The following is a 21,947-nucleotide window of genomic DNA, read 5'->3' as shown; positions in this document are numbered from 1 at the left end:
TGTGAGATATCTGAGTACATACTTAAAAGCAAGGAATTGTATTTTTCTATTCCGTTTAATGTCGGATAAGCTGCCTAGCTATCTGTATATTAAGCTAGCCTTTTTAAAATCTTCCCATAGAAGCGACGTAATTTTACCTAGCTATAATTATCTTACTCTGCAAGACTATTGTTGGTCAACGCCACGCGTTTATGGAATTCTATTCCAGCTGCTACTCGCTGCAGCTTAAGCAAGGGCAACTTTAGGAATGTGTTGTTTTCGTACTTTCGTCAATACGTTTTTGTGCTCTGAGTTTCGCTATCTGCTAGAATTATCATATGTGTACGCATGATAAAAAAATAGGAAGGTAGAACCGCTGAGAGGAATTTTTCAAATTCTTGACGTTTGCAAACAATTTAATTTTAAAATTCTACACACAAACTCACACACACATTCTCATTTTCAATCTCAAACAACAACAACTTTGAACAATTCCTTTTTTTTAATCTCAATTTTATATGATTTTAAAATGTTGGCAAACTTCAAAAAAAAATCATGGCCGACGAATTGAGAGAACGGTTTTACCATGATAAAAACATTACAAGGTAAAATCATTGAGAGGTAGTCTGACGTTAGCCAACAATATAATTTTAAAATTCGAGCTCAGGCTCACACACACATTCTCATTTTTAATCTCAAACAACAACAATTGTGAACAATTTAATTTTTTTATTTTCAATTTTATATGATTTTAAAATGTTTGCAAACGTCAGAAAAAAATCATGGCCGACGAATTGAGAGAATGGTTTTACCTTCTAATGTTTTTATCATGTGTGCACGTATGTATCTACACTTGTTTACGTTTCTCTCGTTGTGTTTTTACTTAGGTAATAACGCTAGTTTTTAGTCTTAGCATTAGTTGCATTTTTCTTTTTCTTTTATTTTTATTTTCTATCTTTAATTCTTTATTTTATTTCGAAATATATATCATTATATGGGTGTCATACAAAAGAGATTTAAGAAGGTAATAGCTTGAAAATGTTTTGAAGAGGTCTGCCACCTAAATACTAAAGTTATATTTGAAATATAATAAATACGGGTTCCAAACGAAAGAGTGTTAAGTTTCAACATTTGGAATGTTTCAAGAGGGTTGCCATGTGTTTAAAACGGTACATCAAGTTACTTAAGAAGTTGGACGAATATCAATTTTAATTAAGGAAATTAGATAATTGGAATACATACATATGTATCACAATATGGGTGTCATATGAAAAAGGTTTAAGAAGGTTTTAGTTTAAAAATATATGAAGAGGGTTACCACCTGTTCTAAGTCTAAGTCTAAATTAGTTGAATAATACATAGGTTATCGAAACATTACAACATAGAAAATAGTCAAACGAAATAGTGTGTAAGAAATTTGTAGTCTGAACATTCAGAGTTTTTAGAGAGTTGCCATGTGTTTAAGAAAAGGCTTAGTGCCGGTATTACAATGCATTTTTAAGTTGAACTTACGTCTAGGCTAAGATTTCACCGAGCACTTTTTCACCAAAAACTTAAGTGCAACTATTTTCAACAGCTGATTACACCGTGCGGCAGTAAATTCTTGTTTTTAAGATTTTGCGTTTCACCGAGAACTTTTTCACCAAAAACTTAAGCGCAACTTAAGGTCTGCTTATATTTCAAACAGCTGATTACACCGTGCGACAGTAAATTTTAAACACACAAAATTTTATATATTCCGGGAAACCATGGGATTTTTTTAAAGACTTTGAAATTTTAAAAATAAAATTGCTTCAAAAAATTATATAAAAAATTCAGGGGAATGTAGAATGACTATCAAATTAAAGAGAAAATTCTATAGAACTAAGCCCGATTACATTTTTTGGTGCACTGCGACGAGTAGGTGTTGAAAATGTATTTTTCATATTTGATCATTAAATACCCATGAAATTTTACCATAACTATTTTCGAAAAAATTATATCTTAGGGACGAAACTGCACTCGACCACATCCTTGAATTTCGTCCTTCTACCTTTATTCGCTTAAAAAATAAAACTAGTTTAAAGGACATTTTCAGTACCTATTCGTCCTTGTCAACCAAACAATTTTACTTTTTTTTAATTTTACGGAATTTTCTCTTTCATTTAGTGCCCATACTGTTTTTCTACATTGGAATGAATTTTTTAAATAATTTTTGGAATCGATCATACCTATCGATCATAATAGCCCATAGTTTCGTGAGTATATTGACTACTTCATTTTTTTTATTTTGTCGCACGGTGTTATCAATTGATATTAAATACTTTGACATCCAAATTATAAACAAATGAAAAGTGCACTCTGCTAATGCATGTTATACAATATTTAATTACTTGTTGGTTATTTACATATGTGAGTGTGTTTACTTACAAAATTAGCTAAACTTGGAGGTTATGTTGAAGCTGAAAGAAGTTACCTTCTTTACTAGAAAGCGATCCGGTGCTTTTCAGTGGTACTCAGGGTGTCCAGATTGTTTAAGAAAAAAGCGCAATTTCTGAAAAAAAATCGCCAAAAATCACCAATTATTATTTTTTAAATAAAATTCCTGAAATCGATTTAACAAATCTCTTATTTTAAAAATGAGATCTTGCTATAATATAGTTTTTAAAACCAAAAACGAATATAATACCTTCAGAGGGTAATAATAAATAACACAAATCACTTATATAATAGTGATGTACACATTTTTTTTTTTTTGTAAATACGCATACTTTTTAAAAATATTTGTATCAACACATTTTCCAATAGGACTGCGCAATTATTAAATTTATTACGACTCATAATAGTTAATTAATCGCACAATCCGCTTTTAAGAGCTCGGCGCTAAAAATTAAATGAAAACCTATAATAAGGCGAGATCAGCTATTTCCACAATCTGAATGATTTACATTTCCGTTGTTGTCATATATTGAGCTATTCAACTTTGATAACATACTGGGCCTTATGCATAAAAAGTGAGCTTAAGCTCAGACTCAATTTTTGCACTGAAAGGGTGAGCTCAAGCTCAAGAATTTGTACTGAAAAACGAGTCGGAGCTTAAGCTCACTTTTTATGCATGAGGCCCACTGTTTGATATTGGAAACGTTTGGCAGCAGAAACTATAAAAAAAATTTTCACAGTCGGATGGAGTGGTTCTGAAAAAAGTTATTCCATGGGAAAGTTAAAAGATTTAAATATTCAGTTTCCGCTGCTTTTCTTTCCTTCAAAGTCAAATAGTGAATTGGCAGGTCCCTGAAACTCGCCCTCTTGTGATTCACACACTTTTCTGGTGGCAAAATCAAAGATTTTTTTTAAGTATTTAAGTGACTAGGTAATCGTTTCAAAAGTTCTACGATAGGGTGATTAAACATTTTTGACAGTCCTTTAGTATGCTTATTAAGTCAAGTTTATCACGCAGTTCATTAGCCTCTTCTGTAGAATTATTGTGGAAAACTAAGCTTTGTATATTTTTATAATTGAAATCGCCAAAAAGCGCCAATGGCGATTTCCTAAATTTTTACGCACAAATATCCAAAAAAAATTGCCGAATAGGCGCGAACTCGCCAAATCTGGACACTCTTGATGTACACTCTCGTTTTGAGCGAATTTTTATTTTTTTTTTACAGCTTTATTAGATTAAGTCCGAGGAATACGGGGTCAAATGTGATGGAATGGATGATTTGGAAAGATGCAAAAGTACGTAAACAAAGCATTTCGTTGCGGTGCTACCATATATCAGAATGAAATATTTTCCATACAGATTAATTCATCAGTTATTTGAAATGTGTAACCCAATGCAGACGAAAGAGATGAAAGAAGATTTTTTTTTGAAAATACTTTTGAAAAGCATTTCCACCTGTTTGAATAGTCGAATTTAGTTAACTTGTACACGAGTTGAAAACCAAAATATGAGTATCAATCAAAAGAGATTTTTAAAATGTCTTAATTAGGGGCTTGCCATCTTTTCGAAACGTCATGTCGATCTAGCTAAGTATACATACATACATATATATTATACGGGAAGGCATTTTTGTGAAGATCATTAGATTTGCAACGTTATTTCGAATCAAAATTGATGGGTCAAATTAAAGACCCTGGCCTGTAGATAAGGTTTTACTTTTTGAAGTTAGAACTGTTTGTCGGTACAGGTTGATTTCAAATTTGATGAAATTAAAAGCCGGCAATATGCGAGTCTCTTTATGGCACTCCGATCGTGCATAACTCTGACTAACATTTGGAATTTTTTTTAGGTTTTTGAAATTCAATTTTTGGCGTTTTAAAGGCCTCCGGTTTGACTAGTATACTATAAAATTTAAAAAAACCTTTCAATATATATTTTTACAGATATGCAAATTTGACAGTCCGATCTTCTGATTTAACATCATTACTGGGGTCCATAACAGATCAATTGTCAATTTTGGTGAATGGCTCTCAATGCAATTGTGATCATGTAAGTTTCAAATATACATATGTACCTTCTTAAATATTTACATATCCATATACATACATATCGCTGGCTTACAGGGAAAAGTTGCTAAGTCCACTTTTAATAAAAACTCATTTTTTGATAATGGGAAGCAAGGGATATTAAAAATGCATAATTTCCAAAAGCATTAGGACACTTGTTTTATTTTTTCTCGTTTATATTCTAAGTCCAAAAGAAACACCGAATTTTCGATAAGGCCAAAATATCTTTTAATAAATATCGAATCTTTCTTATGCGTGTGGAGTTTTGCTTTGCTTTGAACACGCAAAATGTTGTATTCAAAGATTTGCAAAACACTGGGAAAAAATGACTATAAGAAGCTTTTCCTTCCTTTAAAATTAAAAAAAAAAATCGACTTTGCAATTTTGCACTCTAAGCTAGATATGCAGTTTCATATATGCATCATGAAATAGGTAGTAAATAGTATTTATTTCATTTCATTGTAGACAATAGAAGGTTATTCAAATATACTAAAAGAGCTGCTTGAAAATAAAGATTTCTTTGTGGTTATTATTATCGACTCCTTGGATCAAATCCTACACGAAGCAGACTTAAACTGGTTGCCGGTACACCTGAATAGTACATCCAAATTGATAGTGACCATAACGGAAACTGATAATAGAGAAGAAAATCCCATATTAAAAAATTTGTGCGATCTAGGCATACCCAACAAGTGCTTTATAAAAATGAAGCAATTTACTGAACGCCAGTGGAACGATATACTTAGTTCCGGTGGCAGTGAGTTTTACGCGTCCAATGGTGCACTCAAATTGCCCGAAGAATGGAAGGGTTTGCGTGGCAAAACACCATTACACGCGAAATCGTTGTGGTGGTTGGCTTGGCTGTCGCACATGTCCATTAGTATAACGGATATTGCGGATGTTTTGGATAAAATGCTTCAAATTTTGGAATCGAAATTCCAAACAGAACATGTTGAATTAATGCTGTTGATTGTAGCCGTTTCGGATTGGGGCATACGTGAGAGCGATTGCTTGGGTATTTTTCAAAAGCATACACAATTAGAAGCGCAGGTCGCTTTTAAGATATGGTCGAAATTTTGCTGGCTGATGGGACCCATGTTATTATTTTTAAAAAATATTCGCATAGCAGATAAGTGTTTTAGAAATGCTGTTTTCAAGAGGTATACACATAAAAGGTGGCTGGTACACAAATCAATACGTGACTACTTCGATCGACAACAGAGCATACTGCCAAATGCACACGGAAATGGCCATATAACAAAGTAAGCTTAAAAGCAGCTAAGTAAGGTCGTTTTTGGCATTTTAGTCTACAATTTTTTGTTTTCACTTTCAGTTATAATTACCAAAAGTACTTAAAACTGCCTTATCATCATTTCTGTGCCATAGTTGAAGATAATGCAGCACCGGATAAAATCGAAATGCTGTTCAATTGTTTCTATTTCACGGATCTTCAGTGGATTGCCGATAAAGTTCATTCTAATGGCCCAGCCTATTTAATGCATGATATATTGGTGTCTGAAGAGTTGGCAAAAATTAAAGTGCAATCCTGGATTCATATCGCTTTTTTAAAGGACTTTTTGACAAACTATATGCGCGAACTTAATTATGATGGTCATCAGTTTTTCACTTTAATTAAATACTATCTGAAAGTACGCATAAGAGACGACATAACACTCAAAGATGATGAAAAGATTCGCTCTTGGCTTGAGTATACCAATGAGATCGAAATACCTTTTATGGAGATATTAAATTTTAATTTGGGATCTGAAGAGGATGTATCAACTAGTAGTTATGATGTTTTGGTCAATTTGCCTCAAAAAGGTTACTATGTGGCATCGATAAGCACCGAACGGGAGGAAATATGCATTTGGGATGTGCAGAGTTGTTCGCGAGTGCGGCAATTATTTGGCATACCGCAGCCGACGTCTATGTGTCCAGTTGGCAACTATGAGGCGGCTGTTTTATGTCGGCGTGAAATTAAGGTGATAAACCTGGACGAAGGGAAATATAAGGTAAGGAATTTAGTATAGTAAAAGATTAAATTGAAAACCTTTTCTATAAGCGTCAGCTCTGTTGGTATTTGCTTCAGAAGGTATCCCAGTACCGTTTAGACCAGTAAGGGCCCGTTTAATCGACTGCCTGTTAAAATTAGCGGGTGTTTTCCTGTAAAATTTGAGTGCCGTAAGATAGGCGGTTTTACAATTGGGAGATGGGCGGTTTTGCAAAAACGATAAGCTGCTGTCTAATATGCTTCGCTGCTCTTTCCTTAATTTTTGTGTTTCTGTGGCCGGGAAATCAGACAAAACGATAACAATAAATCATTGTTCTTCTTTTCTGGTAACACTATTCGTAACAAACCCGTAGGCTTCACAGATACCCAAAACTTCAGTTTGGAATATGCTGGCATAGTTTTTCAGCCACAGTACACCGCAGTCCACTTTAGCCGTGTCAATGTAGATGGAGATGGCTTCCTTTTCCGCTAATTGAGCTCTTCTCCGTCCCCTTCTAAAGACGATGTATCTGCGTATGACATTTGAGGGAACATCTAGATTTGCAACCATGTAGCAAATTTTTTTTTTTTGAGAAGCTGTTTCATGATAGGAATACACACAGATGTTTGGCATTGCCAAAGGTCGGCCGCTATTAAAAAATACCTTGGTTGTTTGTCGAACTATAAATGGAACTTAGACTGTGCCAAGTGCCGGTAAGCTATCTAACCACTCGGCTATAGTTGCGGTTTCAGAGATAATATATAATTAATGACGTGAGTGCGAAGAGCTTGAGCTGCTAGACGGCAAGAATATGGTGCGACAGTTTTATCAAGAAAATAACGAAAAGATCAAATGATTTCAAGCGCTAGTTCTTCCAAAAAGGATGAAGGTCATATAAAAAACGTCAAAGAAGGAACACACCTCAACGCTTTTGAATGGCGACACAGGTGGCGAATGTGACAAAGAAAAACACGGAGCGAAGTTTAGAGACGAAGCTCATGTCCCTCCACTTGACCACGACGAAATGAGAACAGCAATAATGACTTTTAAAAACCATAAAGCTCCGGGATCCGCTGAAAGAGCGTCTGATCTGTTCAAAACCGGTAGTGTAGAGTTGATAGGACTCATTAACCAGTTGTAAGGCAGAATTTGGTCTAATTGATAGATGCTAAGTGTACTTTGCCCAATTCACATGAAAGGAGATCCAGATGCTTTCCCCGATCACCGAGCCTTTTTTGTATTGCACACGATCGACGATTCTATGCATAATACTGAAGACCTTTATGAACCAAATAATTTGACCTTATCAGTGTGGCTTCAGACCTGGAAAATCCACGATCGACCTTAGACAATAAAATGAACAGACGCCTTCTTTTCGTCGATTTTAAAGCCACTTTTGATAGTACGAAGAGAAGCTGCCCTCTACGAAGCCATGGCTAAGTTATAGATCCCTACAAAACTTATATGGCTAGGTAGAGTGACGTTGATCACAACTCTAGCTCCGTTCAAATTCGTAGTGACTTTTCCGAGCTGTTCAGATCAAACGAAGTTTTAGGCAGGGTAACTCACTCTCGTTGCAACTTCTGCAATCTGCAATAAGAGCTGCCAAGCCCAACAGCAGCGGCACCATTTATACAGAAAAAGCTGCTGGAATACACTTTCAGTTTACAAAAAGGAGATAAAGAAGAGATGAAGTGAATAAAAACTCTTGATAGGCAATTAAAAACTAGAGCTCTCTCCAAAAATATGCGTTCTACAAAACTCTCACCATGGTCGCTATTTTACATGCTGCATAAAAATGGCCGATGTCGAACAAAAATTAGAAGACTTTGGGTGCATTCAATAGAACAGTTCTACGCAAAATCCGTGGCCCTATTTGTGTTGGCGAAGCGTTTTGAGAAAGATAGGATGACAAACTGTACGAACTTTTTAACGACGTAGACATAATTCAGCGAAAAAAACACAACTATTGCGTGGGCTGGGACGTATTGTACTAAGGAGAATGACGCTTGCCATCTATCTCACACCTTCAGTTAAACCGGTTAGATTTAGAAATCGGTTTTTATACACAGCCAGCATTAAAACGTCTCTCTCTTTCCACTTTTGCCTTACAAGAAGCATCGTCGTTAACATCATACCTATGGCTTGAGTCGTCCTTGTGTTCCAGCGTAACCTTTCCTTGTTTACCAAACCATTTGCGATGTGTGGATTTGGCAGATATCGATATGATGAATCGGCATACCTAAACACATAGTGAGTGGAATAGAAACACGCTCTGACTAAAGATTATCTAAAATAAAAAAATCTCGTGTCACGGTGTTAATGGTCGAACTAAAACGGCTTGACCGATCTCTATGAAATTTTTTGTGCATATATGGTGGGTATGTGAATCGGAACATGGCATGGAGATATATGAAAACAATCGCATACTCATGGAAAAAAATTGTGGTTATTGAAAAAGGGGGCGTGGCACTTCCCACACAAACCGAATTTTTCATACTGCATATATCGTGGGAGAGTACAGAAACTTGGTATGGGGATATATGAAATCAATCGTATCGTTATGAAGAATAATAGGGGCTAATGGAAAAGGGGGCGTGGCATATCTCTGGAAGTGTTCATGGTAGAGTACGCGAACATGATATGGAGATATATGAAAACAATCGCATACTTATGGAAAAAGATTGCGGTTATTGGAAAAGGGGGCGTGGTACCTCCCATACAAACCGAATTTTTTATAGTGCATATCTATAGAAGTGTTCATGGTAGAGTACTCGAACATGGTATGGAGAAATATGAAATGAATCCCATACTCTTAGAAAAAATTGTGGCTATTTTATAAGGGGGCTTGGCGCCTTTTGCTAGGTTATTTAGGATGGTAAGGGAAGTATGCCTTCTAACAACCACCAACCCGTAATATTAGACGATAAATGCGTCACTGAAAATCATGAACTAGACTGTGACAATGTTGAACCAAAATTTTTCAATCAAAAAAATTAATTTTGGGCGGGCGAAGTTCGCCGGGTCTGCTAGTTAAATTATATATGTATTTATATATCCACGAAAGACTTAATAAAAGTAGCTCTGCCTCACAATGACCAAACGTAAATCTCAAGGACGCTGGCAGGATGTTATGTAGAGGGGCGAGAGGCAAAGGTTAACATATCACATAAAAATCATTTGAAACTTTTTCTTCAATCATTTTTATGCTAAACGGATTTTCAGCAAACTCTTCAAATATTTTTTCCCCAATCATCTCGCTGTTTTCGATAGTCCAGAAAATCTTTCCTTTCCTTATTGGCCTTCTTCTGGGTATGCAGTTATGGTTGAACCACTATACTGAATCCCGACTCTTGCGTCCTCCAGGTTCACGACAGAAAGAGAGGAGGCTCCGACTTCGCAGCAGCTGTTCAGCTACAATCGGGCGTCTGTTTTCTTGGAGCAAGCGACTTGCGCTCTATGAATGAGCATCTTCAAATACTCTCCCCCAATGGGTTGTGTATTGGGTTGGGACCCGTAAGGTAATAAATATACCCAATGGAAACCCCAAAACACCCTCGGTTTATTTCCCCCAAACTTACTGATATGCGCTTAAAATATGCGGACTCTTTATAGGAAAGCTGTCACTATCCATTTGCTGGTTTGGTTTCGCGAAAAATTTGCAGCATGCCAAATCTATTACAGCTGCCATGAGAGGGCGCACAAATTTAATGTGTGATTTGTAGTTGGGCGGAGGCCTCAACAACTTGTATCAAACTCATTACCAACAGTAAACGAATAGCCACAATCCGCATGAAAGCTAAAGATATTTGCAGGCCTCATGTGCAAATGGCACATGCTGTGGCCAAGTGCGTACTACCACCGCGAGGACCTGGGTTCGATCGCTAGCCCGAGCAACATCTAAAACCATTTGCCATTTGGAGGCGGTACAAACACTGTAGGTCCACCCATTTGTGTTATAACATCAAGGCACACGCCCCAAATCGGAGCAGCTCAGCCAAACACTTCATCTTATAAGCCCCTACCTGGCTACGGCCTTGATAAATTTGTTTATTAATGTGTAAAAAAAAATCCATAATTAAGTAGCCTGTGTGCTTGCGACAGCCCATTCGACACGCGGAGCAGCGGAAGGATTATTAGTAGACGCATTTATGTACATATATTTAGAAATAAATAAACCTATTGGTATATATACTGATCACAACAATGCGAATATAAATAATTTTTTTTAGATAACTTTGAAAGGGGTTATGAATCAGAAAATGCCATACTTTGGCTTGCATGATCAAAATCATGTGGTATGCTTATCACGCAATCGTATGTATGTCCATCTCATGAATCTGGAGTCCGGGGATTGCGTAATGACCTTCAAAGCTGGCGAAGACCGATTTCTTAATTCGCTGCTAGTTTCTGGTGATGGACGGTAAGTTTATTGTGTACATTTAATATTTTCCATTAATTTACATATTAATTTTTTTCTCAATAGCATTCTTGTTTGCGGCGATGAGACACAAAAACCATTTCCACTGTTGGTTTGGCATCTATCACAGAAGAAGCTACTCTACGATTTGCGCATTCCACATCATGATTTCATTACCTCGCTATCGGCCATTACCTACGAGGGTTCATACGTTTGCGTTGTTGCCAAAGAGCTAAATGAACCTACACCCAATTTTATTGTCGTCTATGATTTACAAAGCGGTACATTGTTTAAGAAATGGAAACCTGTCTGTAACACCGTATCCTTGGCGATATCACAAACGAATGCATGCGTTATAGCTGGTTTGGAAGATGCGAAAATATTAATTTGGGACTTGATAACAGGCAATTGTAGGTCAACTATTATTGGGCATAATGCGCCGGTGACATTTTTAAAATTGGATCCACTGGGAAAGGTATTGCTGTCACGAGATAAAGAAGGACGCGATAACTCCATACGCGTATGGGAACTGAATACAGGTAATGGGCAAAAAAATATCAGAACCTTTTATATACGTACTTATGTATTAGACTGGTCCAAAACCTGCCGCGCCTACCTGGCCCATGCGTATGCATGTACTTTCACTTCAGTATCAGTATTTGTTATTTAGTTTTTTCATAGTATTCAAAATGTTTTCCATTATAAACATGTTAGCAAATTTAAAATACTAAGCTCTTGCACGGTGCTCAAATTGAACGGTAAAAAACTTGTTTTCCTATGTGAAAGTCTTGCATATCTTGCAGCCCGTGAACCGTGGAAGGGCTATGCGAGTCTTCGAGAATATCCCTATGGTTTTTGTAGCAGAATGAGCTATGTACATATACATATTTAAAATATAAATTACCGATAAACATTTTTAATGGAAAACATTTTGAATATTGTGAAAAAAAACTAAATAACGAACAGGGTACGAAAATAAACTGTACAAAACAATTCCCATTTGCTCATCGATCATCATATCATTTGTGGTTTTGTACATAGACAGAAACAAATTGTAAGATTCACTGTCATTTTCCCCAACGGGAAACGTTAGATTTTCGTTTGTGACAATTGTACCATAGGGTACGTTTTATATGTGTGCAAACGTTTCAATTACGTGAAAAATATTTTTTTCTGTAAATTTTCATATCCAATTCAATTAAAAAATATGTACTACATACATACACATATTTTTCTATGCACGATTCATTTCGTTTGTTGTTTCGTCTGTATTCGTGTGTTTTCGTATTGTATCGAACTGTAGAAGTAATAAACGAAACGAAATAGTAACGTACAATATAGTTTATTTTCGTACACTGATAACGAATACTTCTGAAAGCACTGTACACACATATATGTACGTTTTACTGTAAAAACAAATTTCTGTCATAAAATTTAAATAATTTGTATTGCTGTGCATACTAAGCATGTAAATCAGTTTTGTTAACGTTTTACATGTATGTAACTTATTTTTTTCAAGGACTGAATATATAGTACATACATATGTGATTTATTTTCGAACGAATTTCTGTCATCCTTTGTCAAGTTTGGTTTGCAGACAAACCGGTTTCGGCGTTGTGCCATCTTCAGTGTCATTTTTCGTTCTATCTGGTTCGAGTTTTTGTCCTTAATTTATGTTCATTTATCGTAGGTAATGTGATCGATCGTCGATGACTAATTATTAGAAATGCCATAGTGTCCTTTTTTTAGAAGCCGGTAATAGGTTAATCTTCGCTGTCTCGATATTAACATCAAACTTGACAAAGGGATGACGGAAAATCGTTCCAAAATAAATCATCTTACCACCCCGTCGGAAAAATCAACCAACATCAACACACATACATATGTATTTGAATTAAATACATTTTGGCTGAAAATAAAAAAAAAATCATTTTAAAATCGGCTAATTTTTTTACGATACTATCGCGATAGTATCGATAGTCTTTCCAGAAATTGCGAAAACTAGCGATGGTGTGACTATCGAGAGTTTCCCACCACTACGAAGCCGGCTCTCCCTTTTCCATTAACTGAAATTTTGTCTGCCAGTACGGAACTGATAAAATAAATCTCATATGTATCTATCCGTCAAGAGATATGTATTATAATAGTTTTAGTATATATGGGAGGCCTCCATTTCTAATAACCCGAATTTTTACCATGAGCAATGGATACATTTTAAATAAATAAATAACTCCATACCTAGTTCCAGTATTCTTCCACAAACACTGCCAGAGATATGTGGTAAGAAAAAGTCAATACGGGAAGTGCCACGCCCCCCCCTTTTCTTATAATCCTTATTTTTTTCCATGAGTATGGAATTGATTTTATATATCCCAATACCAAGTCCCAGCACTCTACCATAAACACCTCTAGAGACATGCAGTATAAAATAGTAAATTTGTACGGGAGGAACCACGCTCCAATTTTTCTACATGGACATGGATTTTTTTTTGTATTTTCCAAAAATGCCCATTTTTCTTCGTGAGTATGAATTTGATTTCACATATCGGGGTAAAAGATTGTCGTATACGCTATTTTAACGATTTTTGTTCTAGATACAGTTATATATTTTGAAATCAGGTATTTCGATTAGTGTCATCAGTTTTTAGATATCTCTTTTAGTTTCCGATATATTGACTACAATTTTTTCGATAATTTAGTAAAAATTTAGTTAGTGATACAGTCATATTAAACTAATCAATATCTTAGAAATGGTGTTCCTAATTTTTGTACATCTCCTTTAGTTTCCGAGATATTGAGTAAAAAGTGTCGTTAATTTAGTAGAAATTTTGGTCACATTTTGTCGTATTTCATACAAAGTGGCTGCCAATTTGTGGACAAATGGCGCTTACGAGTAAATTTTACTAAAGAAAATCCTTCATAAACTCAAAACTAATTAACAATAAACATTAAAAATTAAATAATTTAAGAGTTTTGTGAACTAGTAACATTTTCAGAGACTTTGGAGAAAATCTATCTCCGCGTTTTTGAGAAATTGTATTCCAAACTTCAATCGCGATTTCCAAGTTCCAGTACTCTTTCCCAAATACTTCCAGAGATAAGTATGCATTCTGTAAATTCCAATATATTTGGGAGGGGCCACGCCCTCTTGATTTATCGGAATTATTTTCAATCTAAGACCATCGTTTGGAAATCCGTATTATGTGTGCCAAATTTGTTCTGAGCGGGAAAGTGGTTAAGAAAGTAGCATATTTTTCAATCCAGGTCACAAACCATCTGTGTGCAAAATTTCATTTTCAAACTTTGTTTCAGTTCGAACGGGGATTGCGATTGTGTGCGTTGTAGATTATGCAGATCAGGATACCAAACGTGACTTTCTGGAACTCTGAGTTTTGGTTTGTCTTCAACTTTAGTACACAGAATTTCGCTCGAACATGTTGCAATATATCTTTAAACACAAGGCAGCAATGCCATTGTTTGTACTATAATCAGTGCGTTACTGTAAACAACTATTTCGGAAAATGGACTATATTAGAGATGGGTGATCTCGTGACTTTTGAAGAACAACGTTATTTGTGACTGTGACTTTGCAGTCACAGTGATTTTAATCCGTGACTATGACAAAAAAGTTGCAAACCGGAATCTTCTAAGGCCGTTATTTATTTATTTAGCATCACTGACTATTTTCGTCGTTTGTTTTGGTCATTCACATTCATTTTTAATGGTGTGAAATTTTAATATCAAACAACATTAATCCGATTTCAGTCGTAAATAACTGGTCGCAGTTATGTAATTACAAGTGCTACTTTATCATAGTCACAGTTCGTAGCAGCGCAATCCTACTACAAAAACATCATTGCGACTGCTCCCTTATCACAGTCTGTCACAGTGACTTTATGGAAGTTGTCACAGCAGTTACCCGTGACTTTTGAGTAAACATGACATTTTCACAGGTACGCAATATCTGCCACCTCTAGATTATATACATTTTTGAGCAGTGCCGGAAATTCTTTTAAGTAATGCCGCGACTTATTTGATGTATTAAGGATGTCGGCAAGGTGGAAGTACCCTAAAACACATTTTTTTTTAATATTATGCACAGTGTTTGTTACCTTGCCAGTTCATTTAGGGTACGTCTACATTCCATGATAATCCTTGATGACGATTTGTCACAATTAAGTGTTTTAATAGCTGCTTGGCTATCAGAAAAGACAGCTACCGCATGCTTCGTTGATTGCCGTAAGTTCAGCTTGAAATATGCTGCAAAGATCTGGCAGACGAAAACTGGTTCTAATTGAGCCGATAAATCTTGGATAACTACTGTATAACTAACTGTATAAATTTCGATCACTCGATTTATCTTGGTAGCTCCATAAATTTCGATATCCATCGAAAAATTTCGATAGCTCGTTACACTCTGATAACTCCATACAAACAGTTAAAATAAACAGTAAAGATAAACAGTAAAAACTCGATATATTTATAAAACATTAGGTATATTAGTAACTCCATATACACATAGGTCTCTTTTTATGCGGGTTTTTAAACCATTTTTTCCCTGTAGAGATTTTGCTTTTTTGAGAGTTTTTATTACTTTCTTTCAGTGAGTAAGAGACAACGCTTCTGATACATAATTTGTCTTTGTATTCTTCATGTATTTATTGTAGTACTTTTTTTTTGTTTTTGGTTCAAATACAGATACAATTTTATTTATTTCATTAATGTTGAGTTTTACATGGAATAATAAGTGTTGAAGTGAAGAAATATTTTTTTTTGCTTAATATTGCCGCACTGGATTTTTTTATGCGGTTTTTAGAATTTTTTACATGGAGTATCTGAATTTATGCGATTTTTGAAAATGCTGCAACGCATCCCTTTTTTTGTATGAAAGTAAAGAACTTTTTTATGCGGCCTTCTGAGGAACGCATGTACTGCATAAAAAAAGACCTAAGTGTACTTTGAAAAGTCCGGAAACCTCGTTTCGATAAACCAGAAAATTTCGGTATATCAATAATTATCCATAAATCGATAAAATGAAAGAACTTGATACATTACGATAGCAATAAATTTGTTTTTTTTTTTAGATTGGCGCTTACACATATGTTAGTGTTTGGCCGAGCTTCTCCTCCGATTTGTGGCGTGCGCCTTGATGTTGTCACACTTCCGGTCGAAAGTAATAGTACTTAAAGACTAAGCATCTCCAAATTGGTGATTCACATTTTTTTTGTTTTCCATAAGAACGTTTTCGACCATTTTAGAAGTCCAGGATGAGTTGAAATTCGAAGGTCATTATAGGTTGATAAAGGCACTTCCGAGAAAAAATGTTGCAAACAAAAGTTGCATGTTTTTATCCACGGAATGTGACTTCCAGTCAGTTTAACCCACATTTCCTGTAGAAACCGTATCTCAATTTTCCTTAACTCCAAAAAGTACGGGGTGGCACACTATGTTACTGATGTGTCGCCTGCAGAATTTCTTTAGTACTTAATATTTACAATTATAATTGCAAATACCACAAGCATTTTATATATGTATTTACGTACTTATTTCTTCTTAATGCATATTTATTTTCAGGTAAATCACTTGCTGTTTACAAGCCCCCCGGCCAAATAACCGCTTGTGAGATACTTCCAAATGGTGCATTTGTAGTCGTAGCTTTGAAGAACAGAACTGAACTATTGACTTTGGCTTTAAAAAATTATGGAGAAGCTCCAGATGATAATTGTTATTTGTATGGCAATCAAGATAACACAAACAAAACTTTTAATCTTAATTAATTAAACGTAAATCTTGAAATTTACTAATTTAAGTAAATTTTTAATTTAATTACGTGTCGTTATAGGTATTATTTATTATTAAAAATTTAATAAAATTATTAGTACGCACTTAAGCTTGTACAAAAAAATTAAATAAAAATATTATTACACCCATATAATTAATAAGATTAAACATGAAACAAACAAGACATTTGCATAAATACACAAATAGCAGTTACATATTTTCAAATTCTATAAAAATAACCAAAGACGTTGGAAGAGTCTGCATTTCTTGTGAATATACAATTTGTAGCTTCTAGCAGGTAGCACTTCAAACACCTAGATAACTAGCTCATTCAAAGGAAAATGTAATTTTTAATTGCTTTTGGAATTTTTTAACTTAACAATGACTCTTCTACTAAAACTGAAAACCACACAAGACAAATAAGAACACCTGCTGTTGTGTTTAAATGAGTACTAAATTTAAATTAAGCGCTGCACTAATGGGACGAACAATGTGTTTTCTATGTGGTCTATTATTTAACTAATTTTTGGAATTATTATAATCAAATTATATGTAATGAATGTATGTATGTAAATGTAAGTAACTAAATGCTTTTGTCAAAACATCTCTACTAGTCATATAATTCTTAAGCAACAAGTACCAAATCTTTAATATGTACTATACTACAATACATATTATGTATGTATGTAAGTATGTGTATTTACTGTGTTCACACCTGGCTGGATATTCTGGGTGGTTATGCTCTATGTATTGTATTCTTATTTTTATTTTTATTACTGTGCAACTTGAAAAATAATATAATTATATATAGCAAAAGATTGGTACCGAAGAGAAAACTCGCAGACCAAAGACCCCGGTGTCATACATAGCTATTCTCTCTTTACTTTTTAAGAAATAAGAATCGTATTTTTTAAGTATGTACAATTGTAATTTTTATTTAATATGAAATAAATTAAAATGTAATCGAAAAAATCACTATGCATAGGTTATTAAAACCAATAAATGCAGTCACTCGGAGCTACATACTTTCAAAATAAAATAAAACTGATTTAAAAAAAAACAGTAAACAAAAACATTTTGGTTGAAAAATAACGTACTACACTACTTATTTTAGCTTTCCGGCCAAACCGAAGCAGAGTTGGGCATTATTCGAATAAATTCTTATTTAGATAATCATTCGAATGAAACTTTCAACTGAGTAAAATTCTTTTGTAATCTTTAAAATCGAATTATCATTAACCGTGGAAACACAATGCCGGCAAACGGCGAACTCACCACAGCGAAATTACCGCTGTCAAAATTAGAACACCCGCCGGCATATGAAATTGAACACAGCCAAAGCGAAATGCGAAGTTCGCTCGGCGGCGTTTCGTGGCGCTAGATTTATTTCTATCGCTATGCTGGGCGATAGCGGCAGTATATGCCAAAGGTGGCCGTATGTTTTTTTTACTTTCAAAGTTTTAAAAGAAAACAGCATGTAACACGAATTATGTTTGATGGTTGGAAAGTACAGTGATCGATTCGTTAAATCTGGCTTAAAATAAAATAATTTATAATAATTCCCTCTTGCCTTATATTTATATTTATCATTTCATCATTTCTAAATATGGTTTCGTTTTCCAAAATATGGTCACCTAACTTATAAGTGCGACGAAATGGTATCAGCTGTTTTCGCTACCGCTCTAATTCTGTTAAAGTAGGCGAAATAGCGGGGCGAACGGTGAACGACGGCATCGCCCGATTCGGCGAACTTCGCCGTTCGCCTGGTATTGTGTTTCAAGCATAACACTATTTTTAATTTATTTAACGATAATATCGCGATAGTATCGATAGTTTTCCGGAAAATTGCTAAACGATTGATAGTCTGACAATGATTGCAGAAATTGCGAAGTTGCGAAATAGTCACACCAACGATAGTTGGTAGTAGTTCCCACCTCTAGTGTGAAGTGTGAGCCTAAAGGCTCTGTTATGCATACTTGGCATTGCATGCACTGCTATACCATTTTTACATAGAAATCAAAAACCAACAGACTTTTACGTATGTAATGCTGTGCGTTGGGTAACCGCTTACACGCGAAGCTCATTTAACAGATTCCTTATGTGACAACTCTCAAGCAATGCCAAGTATGCATAACAGAGCCTTAAGTATTGTAAAAATTAAAGGATCCCCGAATTCGTCGTCAAACTTTTTGAGCCCTTTAAAGAGAAAACATGGTGATGAAGCCGTTTGCAGAGTATCACGATTATGCCAAACAAGTAAAAACAAAAAGGCAGGGAAGCTGGAAGCGAGGATTCTATAACTCTTCATCAATTCAGTGGTTTCTCTGAGTGTAGCACAATAGCCTTTTTATAGCCATGTGAAATAATTTAGGTTTGCAAAGCCATGCGTTAAATGTAATCAGTCGAAGATCACTGTGAAGAAGAATATGGGCTACAAATGTCAGACATCAAATTAACATCTCAGCTAGCAAAATTGTCAAAATCTGTTAGATATCCGTCGTAGACTCGTCGGCAAAAAACTCAGAATTCTGAATGGTTTTGGCCGATATCGGTCAGAGAAGCGTATGGAGAGGTTGACTGGAAGTCTAACCGACACGACGTGGGACTTAATTACAGACGATTCTGACGCATATGTAACAGATGTCTGACCAAATAATCATGGAAAATAAGAGTTATCATACGTGTATGCCCGAAGTCGGACATAATTCGATCAGACATATCGGATAAGGAAATACATAAATAAAATTCTCCAGTCATTTCGCCCAGAAATCTTTACGAAACATGTAAGACTTGTCTAAATAATCAACGTTTTATTCCGACTTGTCTGATATCAGAAATTGTCTGGCAAATGTGCTAGCTGGGATAAGAATCCGTGCAGTATATTTGTACTTTTGGTGATATACACTGGCGGAAAAATTAATAGACTCGTCGTACTTTTAAGAGTGTCGGCTATATTTATTTAGTTTATTTTATATTTAACATATTTTCATAAAGGCCTATGTAGTTATGCAACAAACATCATATAGATCCGCTTTTCAAACTTTGAACAAGAATTATAAAAATTCTGCAAATTTTCACCAAATTTTCATACTTTTTATTCGGAAGTTTTAGAAGAAAGTTTAGCAGTTTTGTAGCCCATTCAATTTTAGTGTAATAAAGTGGTATTTTCTGGTCACTTGAAACTTGCACTTTATTACATTAAAATTGAATGGACTAGAAACTGCATACCAAACATTTTTATAAAAATTTTGAATAAAAAGTTTAAAAATTTGGTTAAAATTTGTCGAATTTTTATAATTTTTGTATTAAGTTTGAAAAGGGGATTTATATGGTGTTTGTTGTATAGCTAGCCAGGGCATGAATCCCGTATGACGACAATCGTCTGAACGATATCGTGTCGAGATTGTCTTGCTTCATAAAAATCAAAAATTGTTTGATCGTTTGGGCGATATCGTCAACTCGATTCCAGTTTTGCTTCACGTAACAGTAACACGTAACAGCAACACAAATGCATAAATCAGTGTTTTGACAACATCGTTTTGTCAGTATCGTTTGAACGACTATCGTTTCAAAGTTACGCGATTCATGCCCAGGCTTTTATAAAATAAATATTAAACATAAAATAAACCATGGAATAATAGCCAAAACTCTTCAAAGTAAGGCGAGTCTTTTATTTCAGCCGCCACGGTATGTATGGTCAAGTCGAAAAAGCAGTTTCCTTGGAGTAACTGCTCATTGGTTCGATGCGGATCTCGGCTGCCAATGTAAAACACTAGCTTGTAGAAGGTTTCCTGGAATTCATAATTATAAATTTCGATGATAGTGGACGGAGTTCAGGGCTTGAATCGTCACATAAGACACCGTATTTCTCGTCACGTAAAATACATCTTTCGGACTATGAAATACGTGAGCGTACCCTTTATCCCATTCAGCTTATACGCCTGGCGTATCGCGTAATTTTCTTTCGTATAGTTTTTCATCCTTGAACAGATGTTACGATTTGAGCCCAGGCTGGTTTGAATTTGAATCCCGCGCAGATAGTCGCCAGAGTGACTGATAATGGTAGTAACTTCATCAAAGCATTCACATGTTTTGGTGTATCAATTCCAAACATAGAACTGAGGAATTTAGAATAGGATGTTTCCGACGAAGAAGAAGATTAAGTAACTGATTCACGTGATTTACCATTAGCGTTTCGTTTTAGGTGTGCTGCACATACGTTGAATTTGTGAGCTACAACAGATGTTAATCGAATCCTTAAAACAGGCAATAATACATCTCGATGTGCAATACATCATAATGCCATTAGAAAATGTAACGTCCTGTGGAACTCTGCTGGACAAAACAGCAGAGATCATTTATAGGGTTTTAGGACATACACTTAGCAAACCTGGCGTTACAAGATGGGATAGCTTATATGACGCAATGAAGAAAATTTGCTCTTTCAAAGTCAAAAACATTCACTTGCATGGAGCTTTGTGTCTCACAAATTATAGTTGTGTTTTCGCATTCTCCAGCGAAAAATGTCCAGTAACTTGCCAGTAACCAAATTTCGGAAAGTAAGGCAATATATACTACTAATGAAGGAAATATGCAAGAAAGTACGAAAACGCAAAACCAGCAGGAAATTGCTAGTTTTATGAACAGCTGATTAATTTGTTATTTTCCGAAGCAATTTTCTAAGAAAAATAGTATTTCCCATCTTAATATATATTTAAATAAGCTTATTTTGTCAATTGCAACTCTAAAAACACCACAAACAATTATTTTGGTAATGTGAATTGCATTAAGCATCATGCCATCAGCTGTTTTTCTTACCAGCAAATAGTTACTAGTAAAAATTTATCCAGTAAAAATCCAGTTAAACTTGCAAGTTCAGCTGTAATTTTTGCTTTCTTAATTCTCTCTCGTTTTGCTGGTTTCTTGCAAGTTTTTGCGCACGACGGAAATAAATAATTTTTATTAATTTCACGCCGGTCTAAGGTCGTTAACACTAAACACCAGCTGGAAAGGCTAGTTTCATTCGTGGAGAAAATCTAAATACTCAGTTGGCTCGATCTCTGAGAGCCAAATCGGTAGACAAATTTCTTAAACATATTGGCCCATAGTCATAGTCGCAAGTTAAAACTCATTGGCCTGTAGTTATAGGCAAAATAAAGTCGACTCTAAAGTTAAAAGCAGGTTTTTTTGACAGATATTCCATTGAAAGTTATGTCAAAAAGCTGCTTTTAACTTTAGAGTCGACTTTATTTTGACTATAACTACGGGCCATTCTTGCTAAAATACAGTTT

The 21,947-nt window shown here is 35.1% G+C and overlaps 1 protein-coding gene across 3 annotated transcripts in view; it reads left to right on the top strand.

Moving 5' to 3' along the window:
• The window catches only part of LOC118735481, a 35,869-nt gene extending 17,241 nt beyond the window's left edge, over positions 1–18,628 (top strand). For all 3 annotated transcript variants that reach the window (XM_036465263.1, XM_036465264.1, XM_036465262.1), the window contains 6 exons: positions 4,342–4,447; positions 4,930–5,726; positions 5,798–6,476; positions 10,688–10,878; positions 10,942–11,414; positions 16,450–18,628. In XM_036465263.1, coding sequence (XP_036321156.1) covers positions 4,342–4,447; positions 4,930–5,726; positions 5,798–6,476; positions 10,688–10,878; positions 10,942–11,414; positions 16,450–16,652 — 2,449 coding nt within the window. In that variant the 3' untranslated portion in view covers positions 16,653–18,628. The remainder of the gene's footprint in view (positions 1–4,341; positions 4,448–4,929; positions 5,727–5,797; positions 6,477–10,687; positions 10,879–10,941; positions 11,415–16,449) is intronic.
• Positions 18,629–21,947: the final 3,319 nt, after the last annotated feature.

The sequence above is a fragment of the Rhagoletis pomonella genome, unplaced genomic scaffold (genome assembly GCF_013731165.1).
Source record: "Rhagoletis pomonella isolate Grant_MI unplaced genomic scaffold, Rhpom_1.0 Rhpom_scaffold_00003, whole genome shotgun sequence".
NCBI lineage: Eukaryota > Metazoa > Arthropoda > Insecta > Diptera > Tephritidae > Rhagoletis > Rhagoletis pomonella.
The sequence above is the reverse complement of the archived record's forward strand: the minus strand, read 5'-3'. Positions and strand labels throughout refer to the sequence as shown.